Consider the following 23,492-nt stretch of genomic DNA (forward strand, 5'->3'; position numbering starts at 1 on the left):
TTCAGAAGTACATTGTGTCTCCTTCCTTCCTTCCTTCCTTCCTTCCTTCCTTCCTTCCTTCCTTCCTTCCTTCCTTCCTTCCTTCCTTCCTTCTTCTCTCCAAGTTAGTTTGGCTGTCTATCCTGTCCATTTATTCACAATCCCACACCACTGGCATGTAGCTAAGAAGTAACAGCCTGGGAAGATGGTATACCCTTCTTAGGGGGAGGGAGGAAAGAAAGAAAGAAAGAAAGAAAGGGAGGGAGGGAGGGAGGGAGGGAGGGGGAGAGAAAAAGAACGAAAAAGAAGAAAGAAAAGAAGGAAGGAAGAAAAAAGAGGGAGGGAGAAAAAAGAAAGAATGAAAAAGAAAGAAAGGAAAGAGAAAGAAAAAGAAAGAAAGGGGGAGAGAAAGAAAATGAAGAAAGAAAAAAGGAAGGAAGAAAAAGGAAAGTATGGAGGGAGGAAGAAAAAGAAAGAAAGAGAGGGAGAAAGATTGAGAGAAATAAAAAGAAGGGAGGGAGGGGAAGGGAAGGGGAGGGAGGAAAGGAAGTTAGATTGGGAGGGAGGGAGGGAGTGTATTTGCCAATGGCATATATTGCATACATATACTAACTATATATATGGGACACAAGATACCAGTGACCATTAGAACCGATCCAAGAGCCTAGAGGTTTGGTAAAAGGCATGGAGACAGTTGAGGCGCCTTCAGCCGTTGTCCCTCGCTGAGCCCTTTCCATTCCCCCTCTCTCCTCTTCCCTCCCTCTTACTAGTATTTAAAAACACATTCTGCAGAGGAGCCTGCAGCCAGGGCTGAGAAGGGCTGTGGGAGGGGAAGCCCACCCCTCGGTTGCAAATATAGAACATAAAGCACGAAGCCCTTCTGAGCCAGGGGGGGGGGAGGCATCCTTCGCAGGCACACCAATGAAGCCTCCCCCGTGCTCCTCGGTCGGAGGGGAACGAAGGCTGGGCCCACTCGGTGTTTGGGCGGCCACTCAGCTATGCGGGCAGAGCTCCAAAGAGCTTCCCACGCAGAGCGGCCGGCTGCCAACGAGGGATCATGTGAAGGCTGTTTCCAAAGGGCTGGCAGTCCCTGGCAAAGCCTCCCCCCCAGGGTGGGGCTGCTAGCTTCTGCAGCCCCCCCCCCAAAGGAAGGTCCCTTAAGACAGAATCTTTATTTTGGTTTTTTATGGCTTAGACTTCCTGGGAAGATCTGGGGCTTTTGATCCAATCGATCCAAACAGAACTGGAAAACACCATTTTCACCACTCAGGTGACCCTGAGGACAAACCTCCAAGTGGCCTCAAGGACCCTCTAAAAGGATGCAAATGACCAGCTGTCTGCAAGGATTATAAATCCCTCCATTTCCCACTATCCTGTCAGAGCTGAAGAAGCTTCTTGGATGAGAAGTGAAACGTCTTTAAAATAAAATAAAAAAATCAAGAAAGCCCAGTTCACTCCTGAAAAAGCATCATTGGGACAACTGGAAGGGACCTTGGAGGTCCTTTTAATTTAGAAGGTCGTTGAGGCCACTTGGAGGTCCATCTGTGTCCTCAAGATCACCTGAGTAGTACCACTGGGTGTGTGGAACCTTCTTGGAACTGCTGAACAGAGCTGTGTTGTAGGTTGGAGATAGGTGGTCTCATCCCTTCTGTTGAGAGAGGGCTCAACCTCACTCAACACAGTGGGGAGGGATACACTATCATCAATCTCCAGTCTACAACATAGTCCTTTCAACAGTTCCAAGAAGGCTCCAAGAACCCAGGTGGCCACTGTGCTCAGAATGGGAAGCCTCCAAAATCTGGTTCTTGCTGAACATCAGCCAGAGGAGATGACAGTGGTCCTCACACCCTCTTGTCAACTTCTTCAAGGAATCTGGTTTTCCTCTTTGGAGATGAGGATGTTGGAGTTGAAAAGACAATGCCATTCCAAAGAGGGTTCCTTGCATGTCCTTGTCTTAAAAAGCTAAAGATGTGCTAGTCATTCCGACTCTAGGGGGCGGTGCTCATCTCCGTTTCAAAGCCGAAGAGCCAGCGCTGTCCGAAGACGTCTCCGTGGTCATGTGGCCGGCATGACTCAATGCCAAAGGCGCACGGAACGCTGTTCCCTTCCCACCAAAGGTGGTTCCTGTTTTTCTACTTGCATTTTTATGTGCTTTCGAACTGCTAGGTTGGCAGAAGCTGGGACAAGTCACGGGAGCTCACTCTTATGCAGCACTAGGGATTCGAACCGCTGAACTGATCAACAAGCTCAGCATCTTAGCCGCTGAGCCACCGTGTCCCAGTGTCCTCATCTTAGGTCAGTGTGATTATTAATCCTAACCAATGATAAGAGTTGGATTATATGATGGCGATAGCAGAATATAATCTTTCCCTTTGGGAAACAGATGGCATGGGTATATACAATGTTGGTCAAAACCATCAGGATGGCCTGTCTATTATTGGAAAGACTGACACGTAAATAATTCAGGAAAAAACCCTTCAGGACTCTCCGATGTGTTCAGACAAAAATAAATGCGGCTGCTTTAAAAAGGCCACTTTGAACACGGCTCTTTAAAGTAACGTCTCCTTTATTTTTCCAGAAGCCAGAAGAAAACAGGGCTGCTTTAATGGAAAGAGGAAAGAGATTGCCATTTCCTGGGACGTCCCAAGCGTAGCTCACTTGTGACATTGGCTCTCAGGAACACGCATGTCTCATTCAAAACAGCCCATGCCAGAAAACCAAGCGATCAAACGGTTTAGAAAACGGGGGATTGTTTCCTTCGCGGTCCTAAAATCATATTATGGTTCTGTATGCGCATGTATTAGAGGGGAAAGAATGTCCAGAAACACGAGGCCTTACAGGTAGTCCTTGATTTACAAGAGTTTGTTGAGTGAGCGGCACTGAAAAAAAATGACTCCTGACCGTTTTTCACACTTATGACCGTTGCGGGATGCCCACTTGATCGATTAAAATTCAGACACTTGGCAACTGGTTCGTATTTATGACGGTTGCAGCGTCCCGCGATCCCCTTCTGAAAAGCCAAGTCAACGGGGAAGCTGGATTCACTTAATAACCATGTGACTCACTTAACAATGGCAGTGATTTGCTTAACAACCGTGGCAAGGAAGTTGGTAAAACAGGGCAAACGTCACACTTAGCAACATAAATTTGGGGTTTCAATTATCCGTGGTCGTAAGTTGAAAGCTACCTGTGTTTCCCTGCATCTATTTGCCCTTGGTCCCCATAGCCTATTATGTTTCATTTAGTGTCATCCCAGCCACATGTGTGAGCAACTGCTCTTCCCAATTAGGAAATGTCCCGGACTAAAACAGAGGTCTCCAAACTTGGCAATTTATTAGATTTGTGGACTTCCAACTCCCAGAATTCCCTAGCCAGTCTGGGGAATTCTGGGAGTTGAAGTCCAATGGTCTTAAAGTTGCCAAGTTTGGAGATCCGTGGACTAAAACACGACCCCCCCCTTAATTCAGTTCTATCCACACCTAAAATTGGAACTTTTGCAGACTAACCACCCCAAATTCCGAGAAGTGGGAATGTGCAAGAGGATATCGACATCTTGGTTTTCCGTGTCTTCTCTTTTGGGGAGCGCTCGCACAGCTCCTGCAACTAGCACCAAACGCAGGGATGCATTTTTGGGAGGCACGTTGAGACAGTTCTCTGGCAAGAGGGTTTGGCAACCATTGTGGTTAGAAATGCACCATCCTGTAGTTCTTTGGATGTAAGTGAACGGACATGCGCCCACAGGAAGTCACTACTTTTGAATACAAAGGCGTTAATTTGGGGGCTTTTCCTTGAAGGCCTTCTTCTCATCTCCCTATACTTTGGCTTGGGATCCTCCTCTCGCGGCCGCTTGGGACTGCATCCTGGTGCCCACGTAAAAGACTTGGTAGCGGTCCTTCCACATCACGAAGCAGGCCGCGAATCCCACGATGGCGGCCAGGAAGTTGAGGAGGAACTGGATCAGCAAGAAGAGGTAGAAGGTGTTGGTGATGAAGCCGCAGTCGCTCTGGTAGGTGAAGGTCCGGCCGAGGGGATCCTCCGTGTCCAGCTTGCAGTGGCAGACCAACTCAGAGATGGACTCACAGGTGAACCGGACGATCTGGGAGTAGCAGTAGGCAGCGAAGGCCATGGCCAGCACGCAGACGTTCAGGCTCAGCGCACTCAGGAGGAAGTAGGCAACCTGGGGCGGAAGGAGAGGAGCCATCTTTTAATATGTGTCAAGGGATGTTCTACAGTGGGTGAAGATGGGCGCGCCCAGCTGCCTCTGAGCATAGGCAAAATTTTGAGGTATTTTGGCCCAGTAAAATCAAGGAGAGGTGGAGAGGAGAGGAGAGAAAATATGGAATGGAATTGAATAGGAATAGATTAGAATTAGAATTGAAGGGAAGAGGAGAAGAGAAGAAAGGAGAGAAGAGAAAATATGGAATGGAATTGAATAGGAATAGATTAGAATTAGAATTGAAGGGAAGAGGAGAGGAGAAGAAAGAAGAGAAGAGAAAATATGGAATGGAATTAAATAGGAATAGATTAAAAAGAATTAGAATTGAAGAGAAGAGAAGAGAAGAGAAGAGAGAAGAAACGAGATGAGAAAATATGGACTGGAATTGAATAGGTGTTTGCTTTTTAAATTAAGGTGTTCTTCTTAATCAAAAGTATAGACACATGGATTCATACATTTATACGCAGAGTTGGATGCAGTGTGTTTTAAAACAGCAGCTTGAGTTGTGGATTGGGATACAGGAGGGTATCTGTAACAAGTTAATTTTCTTGTCCAAATAAAGACAACATACCTTGATGAAGAACTGGATGCAGGTTTTCTCATCCGGCTGGTAAGAAATGCAAAGCATCACAAACCCAACAATGGCCACCAGACACACCTGGAGAGAAGAAAAGACGGATAAATGGGCATTTAAAATCGGAGGAGACAGAGAAAAACCCTCTACCATTCTAGACAAATGGTTGTCCAGTCTCTTCTTCAAAGCCTCCAGTGATGGAGCCCCCACAACTTCTGGTAGCAAGCCTGATTAATTGTTCTCACTGTTGGGAAATTTAGTTCTAGGTTGCTCCTAGGCTGTAATTGTGGTCGTAAGTCGAGAATGGCCTGTTTGTTTTTCCTGAATCAAGTGAGAAATGGATGCCATGATATAATTCAAACTTGAAAAATAGCAGAAAAGATTATCTCTCGGAACGCCTGGTTTAAACATGGGACTAATTAGAACATAGAATAACAGAGTTGAAAGGGATCTTAGAGGTCTTCTAGTCCAACCCCCTGCCCATGCAGGAAACCCTTATACCGTTTCAGACAAATGGTTATCCAATCTCTTCTTTAAAACCTACGGTGTTGGAGCATTCACAACTCCTGGAGGCCAGTTGTTCCACTGATTAATGGTTCTCCCTGTCAGGAAATTTCTCCTTAATTCGAAGTTGCTTCTCTCCTTGATTAGCTTCCACCCATTGCTTCTTGTTCTGCCCTCAGGTGCTTTGGGGAATAGTTTGACTTCTTTCCTCTTTGTGGCAGCCCCTGAGATATTGGAAGACTGCTATCCTGTCTCCCCTAGTCTTTCTTTCATTAAACTAGACATACCCAGTTCCTGCAGCCATTCTTCAGACAAATGGTTATCCAACATCTTCTTTTTTTTAAATATTTTTTTTACTTTCAAACACAAACACACAAAACATATAACATAAAAACCTCTTCAACTGCATACAGTGTGTTGATTGGTTACAAGGTCTTTCTGCATCCTTTCCATAGTCATCACTTGAGCTTTATCAAAATTCACATATTGTCAATCAAATATCTTTGCATACATTATTATTATACTTCATTTGTTTGATTATCATTATTGTTTCTCCTTTTTAAAAAGATAACACAATAGTTTTAAACCAGGGTTAATTAGCTGCTTACTTCCTTCTGTCTTCAATTTTATTTTAACTAAGTCTTTTGGGTTTTCTCTTCTCTAATAATAAGGATTTTTCTCACCATTTCGACACACTGTCTCTCCTGTTCTGCTTCCGTTTCAGGGGACTGTCCCAACCTTCTGCAGCCATTTTGACTGCTTCTCTTGTAGCCGACAAAAAGAGCTTTCTCCTGGATCGATCAGGGACTTTGTGATGTCCCTGAGATCAGCAGGACCTGCTCTTCTCTATCACCGTTCCTTCAGAACGGTTTAGATCCAAAAAGGATTGTCCAGCAACAGAGATATCGACAGCAATCCTAGAGCCCCAAGATTGCATGTCGTGTCATCGCGATGTCAAGCCCTGCCTTCCCAACATCTTCTTAAAAACTTCCAGTGTTGGAACATTTCACACCTTCTGTTGGCAAGTGGTTAATTGTTCTCACTGTCAGGAAATTTATCCTTAGTTCTAAATTGCTTTTCTCCTTAATACTTTAAAGCAGCTGGATTTTAATGGTGGTTTTAACAACTCGGATAATTGTTTTGTCTCAACTTTGACTTGTCCATTACAGGCTTGGCTGGATTTTTGCAGTTTTGAAGACACCTGCTCCTTGTCCCCATTTTGCACACCCAGAAAAAAACTTTGGATTATGTGAGCATTTTTCTGTCCAGATTTTACGCTCTTTTTGTTTTGACTTTGGTGTTTTTTAAAGTTTTTTTTTAAAAAAATAGAAAGAATTCCTTTGCTTTCAAAAAAATAAAATAAAGACACCTGCAATTCTAGTTTTTGAAAAGACAATTGCCCTGGAACAGAAACCAACAATTTAATCTTGGAAGGTATGAAAAGGTGAAATTAAATCTTCTACACTTCTATACTTGACCCTTGGAAAGAAAGAAAGAAAATGAAATATACCACTTTGGAAAAGGATTGGCTCCTGATGTTCAAATATGTGAAATATAATTCCTATGACTTATACTATTCCACTGATTTGGCATTCTTGGCTTTATAGATCCTGGCATAAAGAAGATAATACTACGGAAATAAAGTTCCTTTCCTGATTTTAAAGAAAAGATCCATCCTGTGAATTTCCTATCTGTTTTAGAAAAATGTATGTATCTGCTGTTGCATTGTTTAATTTCATGATGGAGTTAACAATTGAATTAATTGCATATTACTATCCATATTTATATACATTGATCATATTGGTCTGTTAGAAGTACTGCAGTTGTGTTTAGTTTGTTTTAATCCCCGTGTCTTTTTCCTGGATCTTTTTCTTTAGTGTGTTATCAACGTTAGCACATTCGCTGTTCCCTTTCCACTCCCCCCCCCCCCCATTCTGCCTTAACAACCGCAACAGGGACAAAGTCACTCCTTAGCAACAACCGACAACTTTTCTGGATGATGTGTTTATAGTTTGTCATCAACTTCCCTGGCCTAATAAGTGGAAAAAGTTGCACAAAACCTTTTATGGCAGAAGGAATGGACGGTAAATTTCACACGGTAGTGAAAGAGGAAAGCAGAGGGCCCTTGAAAGAAAGAAAGAAAGAAAGAAAGAAAGAAAGAAAGAAAGAAAGAAAGAAAGAAAGAAAGAAAGAAAGATGATAGATAGATAGATAGATAGATAGATAGATAGATAGATAGATAGATATAGATGATATATAGATAGATGGAGATAGAGATAGATAGATAGATAGATAGATAGATAGATAGATAGATAGATAGATAGATAGATAGATAGATAGATAGATGATAGATAGATAGATAGGTGATAGATAGATAGATAGATAGATAGATAGATAGATAGATAGATAGATAGATAGATAGATATAGATAGACAGACAGATAGATGATAGATAGATGGATGGATGGATGGATGGATAGATAGATAGATAGATAGATAGATAGATAGATAGATAGATAGATAGATAGATAGATAGAATGATAGATATAGGTGGATAGATGATAGATGATACCTACCTCTCTCATTCCCTCCCTCCCTCTCCCTCCATCTCTCTCCCTCTCTCTCTTTCTGTCTCTCAACCTCCCTCTCTTCCCTTCTCTCTCCCTCTCTCCCTCTCCCTCTCCCGGTCTCTTTCCCTCTCTCCCCCCCCTCTCTCTCCCCATCTCTTTCCCTCTCTCTCCTCCACCCTCTCTCTCTCAACCTCCCTCCCTCTCTCTCCCTCTCTCTTTCTCTCTCCCTCCCTCCCTCTCTCTTTCTCTCTCTCTTTTTCTCGTGACTAACTAATAATAATAAACTAAGCCCACCATATAAATGGTGGCCCAGAACCCTCATATTTCCTGGGAAAAAATAAAAGAAGGCATGGGTGGTACAGGGACCCACACGGTTTAAAACCAGATGCAGCCACGCGTGTCAGCAAACCAGTGTAGCCCTGATCAGAAGGCAGGTCTGGGGTGCATCAAATATATATAGCCAACCTGCTCAAGTTACGTGCCGCCCTGCTCCGCGTAGTGACTCCACATCAGTCAGTTCTCAGACAAGAGCAGGCTGGAATCTAGTGGGGGGGATCCTGTTTCCACATAGGGAGAAAGGGCCTGATTGGCTGCCTGCATAAGCCACCAGGTCCCCCAAGATAGCACGGTGCTTTCCAATTGGGGAGGGGGGGCTCCTCACACTAACCCCTGGCCTGCTTTTGTTACTTTGGGGCCGTTCACCACTTGGCCAATCCCAAAGCGTTGGGCGCTGGAAGGAAGAATTTTGGAGCTCGGGAAAAGCAGCCACGCCCTTGTTTTTCCATCCCAGCTTTAATCCCAGAATCTCGACTTTACAAATTCATCCTGGGGTCCATTGGAGAGGCCTGGGGGCTGGTGGGAAGGGAGAGCAGCTCTTTCCCTTCCAGCTAAGCTAGCTGGGAGAGGTGGAACAAGCACGCAAGATATCCCTGTGTGGCCACCTCTCCTTCTGATAGAAGAGGGCGTCTCAGGGTTGAGCTGGGTGGTCCCTGGTGGTCTCTGAGCTTGGTGGGTTTTCTTGCGGACGTCTCATGGCCCAACTAAGTAACAACTTCAATGCCAGAAGGAAGATGGGTTTGCGAGGAGGAGGACTGGGACGACTGTGGGGTCTTTGGTGCTCTCTGAGCTTGGTAGTTTTCTTGCAGATGTTCCGTTACCAAACTAGGTAACATCATCAGTGCTAGAAAGGAGTGGGGTTTGCTTCTAGCGCCGATGAGGTTATGTACTTGGATAAGAAAACATCTGCAAGTAAACAATCAAGTTCCAAGGGCATCTGGGACCCCACAGTTCTCCTCCTTCCTTCCCTGCCCACAAATCCCACTTTCTTCAACCAGTGATGTTGTTCCCTAGTTTGGTAATGAAATGTCAGCAAGAAAACAACTCACTTCAGAGAACACCAAGTATCCCACAGTCCTCCTCCTCTCCACACACCCCTCCCAGCACTGATGATGTTACCTAGTTGGGTCATGAAACACCTAGAAGAACTCGCCCAAGCTCAGAGAGCACCAAGGACCCCACAGTCCTCCTCCTCACACCCCTCTCCCTTCCAGCACTGATGATGTTACCCAGTTGGGTCACAAAACGTCTACAAGAAAACCACCAAACTCAAAGAGCACCAAGGACCCCACAGCTGTTGTCCTCCTCCTGTTCCTCCTCCTCCTGCCGCCCCCTCTCCCTTGCAACTTTGATGATGTTACCTAGTTGGGTCGCGAGACGTCTGCAAGAACCCCCCCCCCAAGCCCAAAGCTCAGAGACCCCCACGGACTCAGCCACCCGCATGCCTCCTCTCATTTCCGAAGCGGCTTCCTTAGAGCTTCTCCCTCCAGCCCATCAGCCCACCGCCCCTTCCCCGCCGAGCCCGGAGCCGAGAGTAGCGCCTGCAGTCACGCGTAAGACCCCCGCCTCGCCTTCAAGGCTTACCAGCGCTCCAGCCCAATGGGGGGTCTCCCGGAGCAGCAGCGAAGGGCTGAACTCGGCCATCAGGAAGGCCAGGACGGTGATGGAGGCGCCCAGCGCCAGCTGCAGCAGAGCCAGCAGCAGCGGGAACCTGCAACCGCAGCACGTGTGAACGTCCTCTTCTTTGCCCGCCTTGGCATCCTCGCCCGGGCGGCTCTTCTGAGCCGAAGGGCCCGGGGTCTCCTTGCCCGGGGCGACCGCGCCTGGCTCTTTGGCCGGGGGGTTCGGCGCTGCTTTGGTCTTGGAGCCCATTTCTGACGACCTCCGGGGCACAAGACACGCTTCAAGGCCGGCCGCGGCTCCGCGATCGCCCCCCGCTCGGCTGCTTGGGCTTTGGACAAATATGGGGAGGCTCCGGAGGGGCCGCCGCGCTTCCCCGGTGCCACATATAGACGGGGAGGAGGGGAGGGGGGTGCCGAGGGGGGTAGCGGAGGGACGGCCGACCGGCAGGGCGATCCCGGCTGGGGCGTTGGTCAGCGGGGCTCTTTTGGGGAGCCGGGAAGGGCTCTGCACGCCAGAAGGAGAGGGAGGATGTCAGGGTTCCTGCCTGAGCAGGGGGTTGGACTAGAAGACCTCCAAGGTCCCTTCCAATTGCTGTTCTCTTCTATTTCTCTTCTATTTCTCTTCTCTTCTATTTCTCTTCTATTCTCTAATATTTTCTTATTGTTATTCTATTCTCTATTTTATTCCCTTCCGTTTCTTTTGTATTCTGTTCTATTCTTATTCTATTCTATTTCATTTCTATTATATTATGTCTATTGCTATTCTATTCTATTTCTATTTCTATTTGATTCGATTATGTCTACATCTATGTCTATTCTATTCTATTTGATTATGTCTATTTCTTCTATTCTATTTCATTTCTATTCTATTATGTCTATTTCTGTTCTATTCTATTCTGTTCTATATTCATTCCATTTTCCTATTCTATTCTATTTCTATTCTATTATGTCTATTTCTTTTATTCTATTCTATTGTATTTTATTTTATTTCTATTATATTATGTTTATTTCTATTCTATTCTATTCTGCTTTCATTCCATAGCTAACATAGTTATTTTTTTAAATCTTACTTTGTATTTTTAAACACAATGACCTTCTATGTTTTGATTCGACTTCACTTTTCTCTCTTTTAAAATGGGGATGAGGTTTTATAAATGCATTAGTCTGGAATGTAGGAAATTTTTTTAATCCTATGGCCGTATGGATCGATTAGATCGCTTCTGACATCCCTTAACCGAAAAGATAAAAATTAAGAAGGATGTAAGGATCCTGCCTGCTGATCAGAAAAAAAAACTTTCTTAGTGTCAACTTGTATTTGGTTATCTAACTTCAAACAACCTTGTGGTGTGTAGATTCTCCATCATGGTTGTCCCAAAAGGTGCTTTCTTTCAAGAGGCAACTGGACTTCCTTGTTGTTTCTTTTGAAGACTTTTCGCTTCTCATCCAAGAAGCTTCTTCAGCTCTGACAGGATGGTGGGGAATGGAAGGGTTTATATTCCTTGCAGACACAGCGATAGATAGATAGATAGATAGATAGATAGATAGATAGATAGATAGATAGATAGATAGATAGATGATAGATAGATAGATAATGATAGGTAGGTAGGTAGGTAGGTAAGTAGGTAGGTAGATAATACAATACAATAGTAGAGTTGGAAGGGACCTTGGAGGTCTTCTAGTCCAACCCCCTGCCTAGGCAGGAAACCCTGTACCGTTTCAGACAAATGGCTATCCAACATCTTCTTAAAGACTTCCAGTGTTGGGGCATTCACAACTTCTGGAGGCAACTTCTGTTCCACTGATTAATTGTTCTAACTGTCAGGAAATTTCTCCTCAGTTCTAAGTTGCTTCTCTCCTTGATTAGTTTCCACCCATTGCTTCTTGTCCTGCGTTGAGGTGCCTTGGAGAATAGTTTGACTCCCTCTTCTTTGTGGCAACCCCTGAGATATTGGAACACTGCTATCATGTCTCCCCTGGTCCTTCTTTCTCTTAAGCTAAACATACCCAGTTCCTGCAACCGTTCTTCATATGTTTTAGCCTCCAGTCCTCTAATCCTCTTTGTTGCTCTTCTCTGCACTCTTTCTGGGTCTTCACATCTTTTCTACATTGTGGTGACCAGAACTGGATGCCGTATTCCAAGTGTGGCCTTCCCAAGGCCTTATGAAGTGGCATCAACACTTCACGTGATCTTGATTCTATCCTTCTGTTGATGCAGCCTAGAACTGTGTTGGCTTTTTTGGCAGCTGATTCCATGATTTAATGTGCAGAGCTCCTGGCCTTTCTACGCAGAGGAGGTAGAAACCACCAGAAAAAGACACACACACACACACACACACACACACACACAGGCGCCCCCTCCCTCCCTCCTCCCCTCTCTCCAGAACCCTTCCGTCCTGGCTCTGCCCTTTCGCTGCAGCCCACTCCCCGGCCCATCCGCCACTTCCCCTCCCCTGCCAAGTTTGCTGGAGGAAGTGGGGGGGGAGAGGGAGGCCCTCGGCTGTCCTGGCTGGGTTCCCAGGTCTGCCCCCAAGCAGAAGGCCCTGGCAGGCGGCAAGTCGCTTCCATGCGCTCAGCCCCTAATCTCCCGGTGGCACGGAATGCCTCACGTTGCTGGCCTTGTGCGGGTGCCAGTTTGAGAGGGATTAAGGAGGAGGGGGCTTCCACGGCTGCCCATCAGCTGGCCTTTCTTTCTTTCTTTCTTTCTTTCTTTCTTTCTTTCTCTTTTCCTTTCTTTTTCCTTTCTTTTTTCTTTTTTCTTTTTTTCTTTTTTCTTTTTCTTTTTTCTTTTTTTCTTTCTTTCTCTTTTTTCTTTCTTTTTTCTTTTCTTTTTTCTCTTCTTTCTTTCTCTTTTTCTTTCTTTCTTTCTCCCTTTCTTTTCTTTCTTTTTTCCTTTCTTTTCTTCTTTCTTTCTTTCTTTCTTTCTTTCTTTCTTTCTTTCTTTTTTTTTTTTTAAAGGGGCCAAACTGGAGTCAGCCAGGACTTTGCCCACCCCGGGCATCCTCCAGGGACATAAGACGCACAGGAGGAGGGAGCGAGCGCCTGAATGGCAAGCGCCTTTCACGGGTCCCCTTGCCCACCCTGGAGGCAACAAGGAAGAGCCCCCTCCCCTGCCTAACCTGGGGCTGAACAAAGCCGCAGGGCTAAGGTTGGCACTGCAACCCCCCCCCCGTCCCCGCTGCAACCTTTCCGAATCATTTTCAAGGCCCACCTGAAGCTGCAGACCAGTTTAATGGAAAGGGGGAGGCAAGGAAGCCAGTCTGGGACAATGGGCGGGGGAGGAGCGGGGGCCTGTCTGGAATAAGAGGGAGGGGGACAGAGAGGCTGGTAATAAATAAGCCCTTTTGCAATAAATCTCCATTCGCAATAAACCCCCCTAGAGGCAGTCGTTTTCGGACAGGTGTCCCAGCGATGCTCAGCCAGCCAGCCAAGCGGCCGCGTTGGGTCTCTTGGGTCGGGGGGGGGGCGCGTTGTCTTGCGGACCGAGGGAAGCCCCGCATTGCGGGCTTAACCGCAGAGGGAGATTTCCCCTCCCTCCGTGGGGATTTCCTTCCCAGGGAAGTTACAATTGACATTTTTTTTAAGAATTAGATAGATACGATAGATAGGTAGAGAGATAGATAGATAGATAGATAGATGATAGATAGATAGATAGATAGATAGATAGATAGATGATAGATGATAGATAGATAGATAGATAGATAGATAGATAGATAGATAGATAGATAGATAGATAGATAGATAGATGATAGATGATAGATGGATAGATAGATAGATAGATAGATAGATAGATAGATAGATAGATAGATAGATAGATAGATAGATAGATAGGGAGGGAGGGAGGGAGGGAGGGAGGGAGAGAGAGAGAGAGAGAGAGAGGGAGAGAGAGAAGCGTGTCCCCTTCGTGGGCTTTCGCCAACGACCTTGTTCGGTCTCTTGCCATCCGTTGCCGGGCAGGCAGCCAAAAAGCCACCCACTCACCCATCCCGACTTGACTCTCTGGGACCGCTTCCCCGGGGGTGGCTGCCCAAGGCTTCACCCCCTGAGTGGGCACAGAAGACCCATGCCACCGGGCACCCGTCCAAAAAAAAGCCCCCTTAGGCTTACGGGCTGTCCTTGGATAGCTGGAAGGGGCAAGGTTTCCTTCCTTCCCTCCTTCCCCCCCCCCACCCCGCGCGCCTTTTTTTTTGGGGGGGGGAAGGTGTCAGCCTGGTTAACTTGTCGCCGTCCTCCCCCCCTTCTCCACCCGTTCCGGTCGCCTGGCCAGCTGTCCCCGCCTCCCGGCGTCCCTGCCCCCCCCTTGTCCTCCCCCAGCCCCGAGTTTGCACGGTACGTTCCGCACGTGAGCGGCGGCGGCTGGGCTGGCTGGCTGGCAACGCGTGTGCCCTGCGGGCGATCGCCGGAGCAGAAGGGACCCGGTGGCAAGGAAGGGGGGGGCAGACAGAGAGAGGGAGAAGGGGAGAAAGAGAGAGAGAGAGGAAGGGAGAGAGAGAGAGAGAGAAAGAGGAGAGAGAGGGAGAAGGGAAGAAAGAAAGAAAGAAAAGAGAGAGAGAGAGAAAGGGAGAAGAGAAGAAAGAGAGGGAGGGAGGGGGAGAGAGAGAGAGAGAGAGAGAGAGAGAAAGAAGGAAGGGAAAGACGACCTTCCAGCTTTCACAGCCGTCCCTCCCCCTCCCCCTCCTCACCCCGCCAACCCACACAAACGCTGGGAGAAGGGGGAAGGGGGAAAAAGACCGTCCAGACGTGTCTACGGGCGACCTGGGTCTCCTGGCCAACGTCCCCGGCTTTCTCAAGTTCCTTCGGCTGCCAGGGCATGGATGAAGAGACCCCTCCGCTGCCGGATTTAGAGCAGTTTCGGGACATCCGAGGGTAGGGCTGCAGACTGAGGGGGAGGGGGGTTGGGAATGGGGTGGTGGGGGAGTCCTGGGTACTCTCTGAACTTGGTTATTTTCTTCCAGACGTTTCATGACTCAGACTAGGCAACATCATCAGTGCTGGTAGGGGGTGGGGTTTCCAGGGAGAAGGAAGGTGATACGGTAATAATTTCGAGAGCGACCCCCAGCGTTGCAAAGTGGGGCAAGGCTCTCTCTCTCCATCCCTCCATCCTTCCCTCTCCTCCCCTCCCTCTCTCCTCCTCCTCCCTCCCTACCCCTTCCTCTCTTCCCCTCTCTTCCTCCTTCTCTTCTACTCCCTCTTTTCTCCTCCCTCCCTTCCTCCCTCCCTCTCAATGATCTGTCTGTGCCTGTCAGTGTGTGCGGGGGAGGGGCCCTCACATGCCCTCGCGTGCCTTCCAGCTCCTCCCGCGTGCCGGGGATTTTCTCTGGGCATCCTTGGGAAGCACACGTGGCCCTCTGTCTTCTGACCGGGCACTCCTGGCCCAGCAGCCCGCTGGGTGGAGGCGGGGGGGGGGGGGGCAATGCCTGAGCTTCACCCGTGACCGAGCTCTCTTTTTCCTCCCTTCTCCCCTTCCTCCCTTCCTTCTGCAGCCTGGATTATCCTCCCTCGCCCATGTGCCGCTCCAGGAGAAGCATGAAACGGGAAGAGAGCAAGGTAAGATTTTCCCAAGCTCTTTTTTTCTCCTCTCCCTTCCAGTAACCTCCTTTTTGCACCACCCCAAAAAACCCAGGGAGATTTATTCCTCTTTGGGACTTTAATTCCTTCCCCCATTATGATTCCCCTTGGAATCTGCAAAACTGGGAGATAAAAAAAACTCATCCTTTTCTTCTTCGGATTAGGAAACCTATAAACTGCCCCACCGGTTGATCGAGAAGAAGAGACGAGACCGGATCAACGAATGCATCGCTCAGTTGAAGGATTTGCTCCCGGAGCATCTCAAACTCACGGTAAGCTTTCTTCCTCCCCGTCCCTCTCTGCGTCCCCGTGACAGGCAGGGCAGTTCTCGGCTTATGACCCGCAATGGAGCCCCACACTTATGTTGTTCCTAGCAATAGCCCTTAGGACTTATATACCGCTTTACAGTGCTTTACAGTCCTCTCTTAGTGGTTTACAGGGTCAGCCTCTTGCCCCCAACAATCTGGGTCCTCATTTGACGCACCTTGGAAGGAGGGAAGGCTGAGTCAACCTGGAGCCAGTCAGGACCGAACTGCTGGCAGTGGGCAGAGTTTAGCCTGCAATACTAAATTTTAACCACTGGGAAGAAAAGGAAGGAAGGGAAGGAGGGAGGGAGGCATAGCAGTAGCACTGCTAGTGGGGAAGGAAGGAAGGAAGGAAGGAAGGAAGGAAGGAAGGAAGGAAGGAAGGAAAATAACAATAGCATTTAGACTTATATACTGCTTCATAGTGCTGTTACAGCCCTCTCTAAGTGTTTTACACAGTCAGCCTTTTGCTCCCAACAATCTAGGTCTTCGTTTTACCGACCTTGGAAGGATGGAAGGTTGAGTCAACTTCAAGCCGGTCAGGATCGAACTCCTGGCAGTGGGCAGAGTTAGCCTGCAATACTCCATTCTAACCATTGCACAAGGAAGGAAGGAAGGAAGGAAGGAAGGAAGGAAGGAAGGAAGGAAGGAAGGAAGGAAGGAAGGTTGAGTTAACCTTGAACCGATCAGGATCGAACTCCTGGCAGTGGGCAGAGTTAGCCTGCAATACTCCATTCTAACCATTGCACAAGGAAGGAAGGAAGGAAGGAAGGAAGGAAGGAAGGAAGGAAGGAAGGAAGGAAGGAAGGAAGGAAGGACAATAACAATAGCACTTAGACTTATATACCACTTCACTGTGCTTTTACATCCCTCTCTAAGCGGTTTACAGGGTCAGCCTCTTGCCCCCAACAATCTGGGTCCTCATTTTACCCACCTCGGAAGGCTGAGTCAACCTTGAGCTGGTCAGGATCGAACTCCTGGCAGTGGGCAGAATTTAGCCTACAATACTTTGTATTTTACTTTGGAGCAAGCCTTCCTATTGGAATAACAATCCTGTGCGTTCTCTGTTTAGACTTTTTAAAACCTTACGTATATTATAGTCTGTAATTGAAGTGACTCCCATCTGCCTATCTTTGCTTATTGGGAAAAAAACCCCCACAAGTGACGAATTTGTGTCTGTGTGTACCTTTGAGTAAGTGTCGTTTCCTATCTGGACAAATCCCTTGTGGTTTTCCTTGGCAAGACTTCAAAAGTGGTGTGCCATTGCCTGCTTCTGTGGGCTGGGAGAAAGTGACTGGCCCAAGGTCATCCCGTTGGCTTGGTGGCTTAAAGCAGGACTAGAACTCCCAGCCACCTGCTTTCTAGTTGATGCCTTCCCCGCTACCCCAAACGGGCTTCTATGGGGCTTACTCCTGAGTAAACATGCTGGAGTCTTTTAATATTGGTTGGGTTGGGAATGAATTTTATTACCGGGGTTCACTTTTTTAAAAAACCCGATATTTTTATCTATTTTTCCCAAAGTGGGTGCTTTTTATCCCATAGAATTTTTGTAGACACACATGAGAGAGGCCGCTTTAAAATTGGGTGTGTTATCACAAACCAGTTTTGGTCACCAGAATGTAAAAAAAGATATTGAGACTCTAGAAAGAGTGCAGAGAAGAGCAACAAAGAGGACTAGGGGATTGGAGGCTAAAACAGGAACTGAGTATGTCTAGTTTAATAGAAAGAAGGACTAGGGGAGACATGATAGCAGTCTTCCAATATCTCAGGGACTGCCACAAAGAAGAGGGAGTCAAGCTATTCTCCAAGGCACCTGAGGGCAGGACAAGAAGCAATGGGTGGAAACTAATCAAGGAGAGAAGCAACTTAGAACTAAGGAGAAATTTCCTGACAGTGAGAACAATTAATCAGTGGAACAGAAGTTACCTCCAGAAGTTGTGAATGCTCCAACACTGGAAAGTTTTAAAGAAGATGTTGGATAACCATTTGTCTGTAGTGGTGTAGGGTTTCCTGCCTAAGCAGGGGGTTGGACTAGAAGACCTCCAAGGTCCCTTCCAACTTTGGTTATTCGGCTAAACCAAAATGGGTTTTTTTTTCCAAACTGATTCTAACAAACTTTGGAAACCCAGGTAGAAGATAACAGGCTGGTTGTGACCCTGGGCCTCCCTTTTCCTTTCCAGACCTTGGGGCATCTGGAGAAAGCCGTCGTTCTGGAATTAACTTTGAAACACGTCAAAACTTTGACTGCCTTAACGGAACAGCAGCATCAGAAAATCATTGCTCTACAGAACGGTAAGGAGGAAAAATCCAGCCCCAGAAAGGATGTAAAAGGAAGGTCTAAATGAGAGAGAGAGGGTGGAGAGGGGGGGAGAGGAAAAGAGGAGGAGAGAGAGAGAAAGGAGGAGGAGGGGAGAAAGAGAGAGAGGAGAAGGAGAGAAGGAGAGAAGGAGAGAAAGAGAGGAGGAGAAAGAGAGGAGAGAAGGAGAGGAGAGAGGGGGAGAGGGAGAGAAAGAGAGTGGAGGAGAGGAGAGAGGGAGAGAAAGAGAGAGGAGAGAAACAGAAAAAGAGAGAGGAGAAGAGGAGAGAGAGGAAGAGAGAAGGAGAGAAAGAGAGGGGAGGAGATGAGAGAGAGGAGAGAAGGAGAGAGAGGGGGGAGAAGGAGAGAGAGAGGAAGAGAGAGAAAGAGAGGAGGAGAGAAGGAGACAAAGGGGGAGAAAGAGAGGAGAGGAGAGAGAGGAAGAGAGAGGAGAGAAGGAGAGAGAAAGAGAGGAGGGAGAAGGAGACAAAGGGGGGAGAAAGAGAGAAGACAAGGAGAGAGGGAAAGAGAGGATGAGAGAAGGAGAGAGAGACAAAGAGAGAGGAGAAGGAGAGAGAGAGAATTGATGGTTGCCTACAATTGCTACTGTCTAAATTTACTTGAAAGTAAATCTCATTTCACGAAGGGTTTTTGGCTTTTGACTCCTGGACAATGTGTAAAAAAGCCTCTGAATTTTTTTTGATAGCATTTTCAGAAGTGTTTTGCTCTCTGGCCTGCAGAGAGAGAAAGGGACTGCCTGAGGACATCTAGCTGATTTCGTGCCAATGGCAGGACTGGAACTCAGGGTGTCCCAACATCTAGACCAGGGTCTTTAGCCATCAACCCCCAAGATTTTTTTGCTCCAATAAATGAATTTTAAAAACTGGAGCTGTCATGACTTACCTGTTGCCCCCCAAGGGCCAGTTTTCTCCCCTAATGGCTGAAAAGCTTGGATCAGGCCCCTTGCTCCGGTTCACATTTTTCTTTTGAAATAGAAAATGTGGAGATTTGATGAAACCAGCAATCAAATTCTGCCTCGTTTAGGGTTGAAATGGGCCCTTGGTGATCTTGGAACTTCGTGGTTTTCGTCCAGATGTTTCATGATCCCTGATGATGTTGCCTAGTTGGGTCATGAAACGTCTGCAAGAAAACCACCAAACTCAGAGAGCACCAAGGACCCCACAGTCCTCCTCCTCCTCCTCTCTTCTAGCACTGATGATGATCCCTAGTTGGGTCATGAAACGTCTGCAAGAAAAGAACCAAGTTCAGAGGTCACCAGGGACCCTACAATCCTCCTCTTTTTCTTCCTCCTCCCCCCTCCTCCTCCCTGCACACTCACCGATGATGTTTCCTAGCCTGGCTAATGAAACATCTGCAAACTCAAGAGGCCACCAAGTTCCTGGGCAGGCAGGGGGAGGGGGGGCACGCTCTGGCTGGAGGAATCTGACCGGGCGATGCGAAGCTTTCCTCCTGACCCTTTGGGCCACCTTCTTCTGCTTCTTCTCGCAGGAGACCGGTCCCTGAAGTCCCCTCCGCAGTCCGCAGACCTGGAGGCCTTCCACTCGGGCTTCCAGATGTGCACCAAAGAAGTCCTGCGCTACCTCTCCCCATCCGAAAGCTGGACCAGTCGGGAGCCACGTTGCGCCCAGCTGCTGGGCCATCTCCACTCCGTTTGCAGGCGGTTCCTGTCTGGGTCTCCTCTCTTCACCCCCAAGCTTGGCGCTGAGGCCCAAGGGCGATGCTGCTCCCCCCAGGATGGACCACAGCAGCTGCTGCCGGAACAGCCTCCCGGGGGGACCCTCAAGCAGGAGACCCCCCAGCCCAACTGTGTGCCCGTCATCCAGAGGACCCAAAACTGGGGAAGGGGTGCAGCCACCCACCAGCTGCCCCCCAGCGGCCTGGAGCAAGCCGGGGAGCCCGACACCGATACAGACAGCGGCTACGGAGGGGAGGGCGAGGGGAAGAAGACCCCTCAAGGGGGCTTGAGGGTCAAGAGGGAGCCCGCGGGTGACGGGGAGGAGGGAGAAGACCCCGAGGGGGGCAAAAGGCGCAGGCTGGAGAACTGCACAGGGCAAGGGGCTGGGGCGGTGGGGAGGGCGGAGGTGGCCCTCCTGAACCCTCTGGTGGCTTTGGGCATGGGGGCCACTGGGGGTCTTGGGGGGTCTCTCTTGGGCCAAGCAGCCCCTGCCGCTCCCTTCTGCCTGCCTTTCTACTTTGTGGCCCCGTCAGCAGCTTACCTGCAGCCTTTCCTGGAGAAGGCGCTCTGCCCCGCCGGGGGGGCTGCGGGACCTTTTCCCTTTATCCACCCAGGGAGTCCCATCCAAGGGCCCGCTGCTGCTTTGCCTTCTCTCGCTGTGGCCGCCGCCGCTGAGAAAGGGAGCTCGCTTTCAGGGGCAGCCTCCCGCTTTCCCGGGGTGGGATCCCCCTGTTGCTCAGACCCCTCCCCGGCTTTCTTGCCCCCTTCCCCCTCGCAAGCCGGCTGTGCTAAACCCAAAGGTGGATCTGCGCCCTTTCCCGAAGCTCGATCTTCAATCCGGCAGGGAGAAGGGGCAGATTAACAGAACGAGTTGGAAGGGACCCTGCAGGTCATCTAGTCCAACCCCGTCCTGCCCAAGCAGGAGACCCTACATCTGCCTCTACCTAGGATCGAACTCACAACTCCTGATTGGGAGGCAAGGGCTCCACCTTTAACTTTGCAATGGGAGGCTCTTGGGCCCAGCATTTAATCCCCCCCCCCACACGGGGAAATTAGGGAGAGAAAAAGAAGAAAGGAAGAAAAAGAAAGAAAGAAAGAAAGATGGAAGGAAGGAAGGAAGGAAGGAGGGGGGAGGAAAAAGAAGGAAAAGAAAGAAGAAAGAGATAGAGAAAGAAGGAAGGAGGGAGGAAAAAAGGGAAAGAAAGAAAGAGAAAAAGAAGAAAGAAGGAGAGGAAGGAGGGAGGGGGGAAAAGGGAAGGAAGGAAGGGAAGAAGAAAGAAAGAAAGAAAAAAGAAAGAAAAGCATGTTTGGGACACCCCTGACCTGTATGGATGAGGATCTCCATAGGCATGAAATGACCTTGGGATATGAAGCAAAATCTGCTGAAGGATTGATGAGATAAGAGGCCACTCAGCCCACAGCTCCATCATGGTCAGGGAAAGAGAGTCACAGGGAACCATCCTAATTTCTCAGGCCTCAGAGGAGAGTTTGGGAACTTTGGACTGAGAGACCTCCTCCCTTTTGTTCAAGTAGCCGTACAATAAGGTCAAATTAGCCCACCTGCCTGTCTTTCCTGGGGGGTCTTCCTGTAAGGCTGACAGGAACCGGCCTTCTCTCCTGAGGCGGTTCTGATGCAAATGACCGAATCGGAGCTTCAGCAAAAATTCTCGCACGGGATTACGAGGCACTTTTGAGGCGCAATCAAGTGTGAGCAGCTTTGCACGTGGGTGGAGAACAGGGAGAGAAGAGAGAGGAAGTAATAGTTGGGGAGGGCCATTAATACGTGCACTAGCACTTTTCTGAGGCATAGGCCATACATTGTTCAAACTTATTTCTGGTTTCACCAGACGTGCAGTTGGAGGTCAAAAAAGTCAAAATGGCGCCTGCAATCACGGAAGCCAAGACCCCTTCCGCCCAGCCCTTCCCTGCCTTGTCAACGTAAGAATTGTGTTTGTGTTTGTGGGCTAGTGCATGCACTCCCATCCTTACACACTAACACAATTGCTTTGGCCCCGTCGCTTAGAGACCTTCTCGATTTCAAATTCCCTTGATTTGTGAGACAGGATTATAATTAAACAAAAAAGCAAAAAAAAAACCTAGGGATCTCCCATTAAAAGTTCAATTTTATGAACGTTTAATCAGAAATAAATGATCTTAGCATCTTCGGTGAGAAGTTGACCTCCAGAGAAGCATAGTGATGGTGGAGGCTGAATCTAATAACCTTTCATAAGGCTGTGAATAGCAGTGGTTTGCCAACTTGTTCTCTTTCACTGATGAGGTTACGTAGTTGGGTCATGAAACGTCTGCAAGAAAACCACCAAGCTCAGAGAGCACCAAGGACCCCTCATTTCAACCCTGAGCTACAAATATTCTCTTCCACTTTTCTTAAAAACCTCCAGTGATGGAACATTCACGGCTTCTGGTGGCAAGCTGTTCCACTGGTTAATTGACCTCACTGCTAGGAAGTTTCTCCTCAATTCCAAGTTGCTTCTCTTCTTGATAGGTTCTTATTCATTGCTTCCTGTCCTGCTTTCAGTGCTTTGGATAATAAGTTGACCCCTCCTCCTCTTTGTGGCACCCCCTCAAATCCTGGAAGACTGCTATCATCTCCCCCTCGGTCCTTCTTTTCTCTAGACTGGCCAAACCCAAATTCTGCAACCGTTCTTCATATGTTTTTATCTCCAGGCCCTTCATCATCTTTGTTGCTCTTCTCTGCACTTTTTCCAAAGCCTCAACCTTTTTTTTGGGGGGTAAATGCAGGGACCAAAACTGGATGCTTGTATTCCCGCAATGGTCAATATAAAGAGGTTAGCTTTCTATTTATCTAGAGAGTGTGTATGTCCGCTCTACGAAAATTTGGTCAAGGTAGAGAGGTGGCCAACAATGCAGGTTTTACTGTCATGCACAAACCGGGTTTGCAAAAGGTGGTTTAAGGTTCCACGGTGAAGTCTTTCGGTCTCCAAAACCCCCTTTGGTTGATAGATGTAGATCGTCGCACGATGAAAGCAGCTTTCTTAATAAGGCTTAAGCCCAAAACCTCATCTCGATATTTTTAGGCTGTTACCAAGGTAGCACGGAGAAATCTCAACTGAATGTTATGTAAGAGGGGAGCCCTCCTCTTTTGTGAGCCCCTGCCGTTTATTTATTGTAAATAGTTGTTCGATACAGCCGATTAATGATTATACCTCCCACATGCTATTTTTGTAGAAGAGACGGGCTATTTTGAGTTAAAAATATTTCCTTGGAAAGGGAATAGCGGAAAAATTGCACTGCTCGATACAAGCTTAGGCTGTCTTTAAAATATTATTTTTTTATTAAAAAATGCTGCTTGCCAGAGAGGGAGGTGGTTTAAAGCTGTCTAAAAAAAAAAAAATCAAAGAGGATGGGATCTTAATCTTTTTATTGGATATTTTCAGCTGATCGTGGCTTCTGCCGTCCAGATATTTCCAGAACATTTTGTGACGTAAAAGATTGAGAGAGCGTGCTGAATAATAATAAAAGATCCTTTTTAATACACAGTGTGGCCGGTCTAGTTATTGAAGTTCTTTAGCTAATTATGGATTTGCTCTGCTAAAGTTATCCCGGGCTTGCCACGAAATCACCGAAGAAGTGCAAAGTATAAAAACTCAGGCCTTTGCAAATTTTAGCACTTTTAAAAAAAATACAAAGCATCTATGTTTTGGCCTCAAAACATCTCACTGCATGGAGAACCTTTCAGGTGCATGGAAGTGCTCGAAAACTTTCAGGAGTGGCCCATCTTGAAAACTGGTGTACTGCATTTTGTAACAATTGTAGGTTTAAATGTTCTTCAAAATGAACCCTACGTAATG

At 47.7% G+C, this 23,492-nt stretch overlaps 2 protein-coding genes across 2 annotated transcripts; one reads left to right on the top strand and one right to left on the bottom strand.

The window, feature by feature from the left end:
- Positions 1–2,527: 2,527 nt before the first annotated feature.
- Positions 2,528–10,378, bottom strand: SSPN (sarcospan). Its single transcript, XM_081957503.1, has 3 exons — positions 9,763–10,378; positions 4,767–4,853; positions 2,528–4,156 (listed from the first exon to the last, which is right to left on the bottom strand). The coding sequence occupies exons 1-3, from the start codon at positions 10,048–10,050 to the stop codon at positions 3,791–3,793; spliced, it is 741 nt and encodes a 246-aa protein (XP_081813629.1). The 5' UTR covers positions 10,051–10,378; the 3' UTR covers positions 2,528–3,790.
- Positions 10,379–14,146: 3,768 nt separating this feature from the next.
- On the top strand, positions 14,147–23,178 carry BHLHE41 (basic helix-loop-helix family member e41). The gene is made up of 5 exons (XM_081958304.1): positions 14,147–14,663; positions 15,281–15,344; positions 15,530–15,637; positions 17,851–17,962; positions 19,476–23,178. The coding sequence occupies exons 1-5, from the start codon at positions 14,608–14,610 to the stop codon at positions 20,522–20,524; spliced, it is 1,389 nt and encodes a 462-aa protein (XP_081814430.1). The 5' UTR covers positions 14,147–14,607; the 3' UTR covers positions 20,525–23,178.
- The last annotated feature ends 314 nt before the right edge of the window (positions 23,179–23,492 follow it).

Source organism: Natrix helvetica, assembly GCF_964273705.1.
Source record: "Natrix helvetica genome assembly, chromosome: 6".
In the NCBI taxonomy this organism is placed as follows: Eukaryota; Metazoa; Chordata; class Lepidosauria; order Squamata; family Natricidae; genus Natrix; species Natrix helvetica.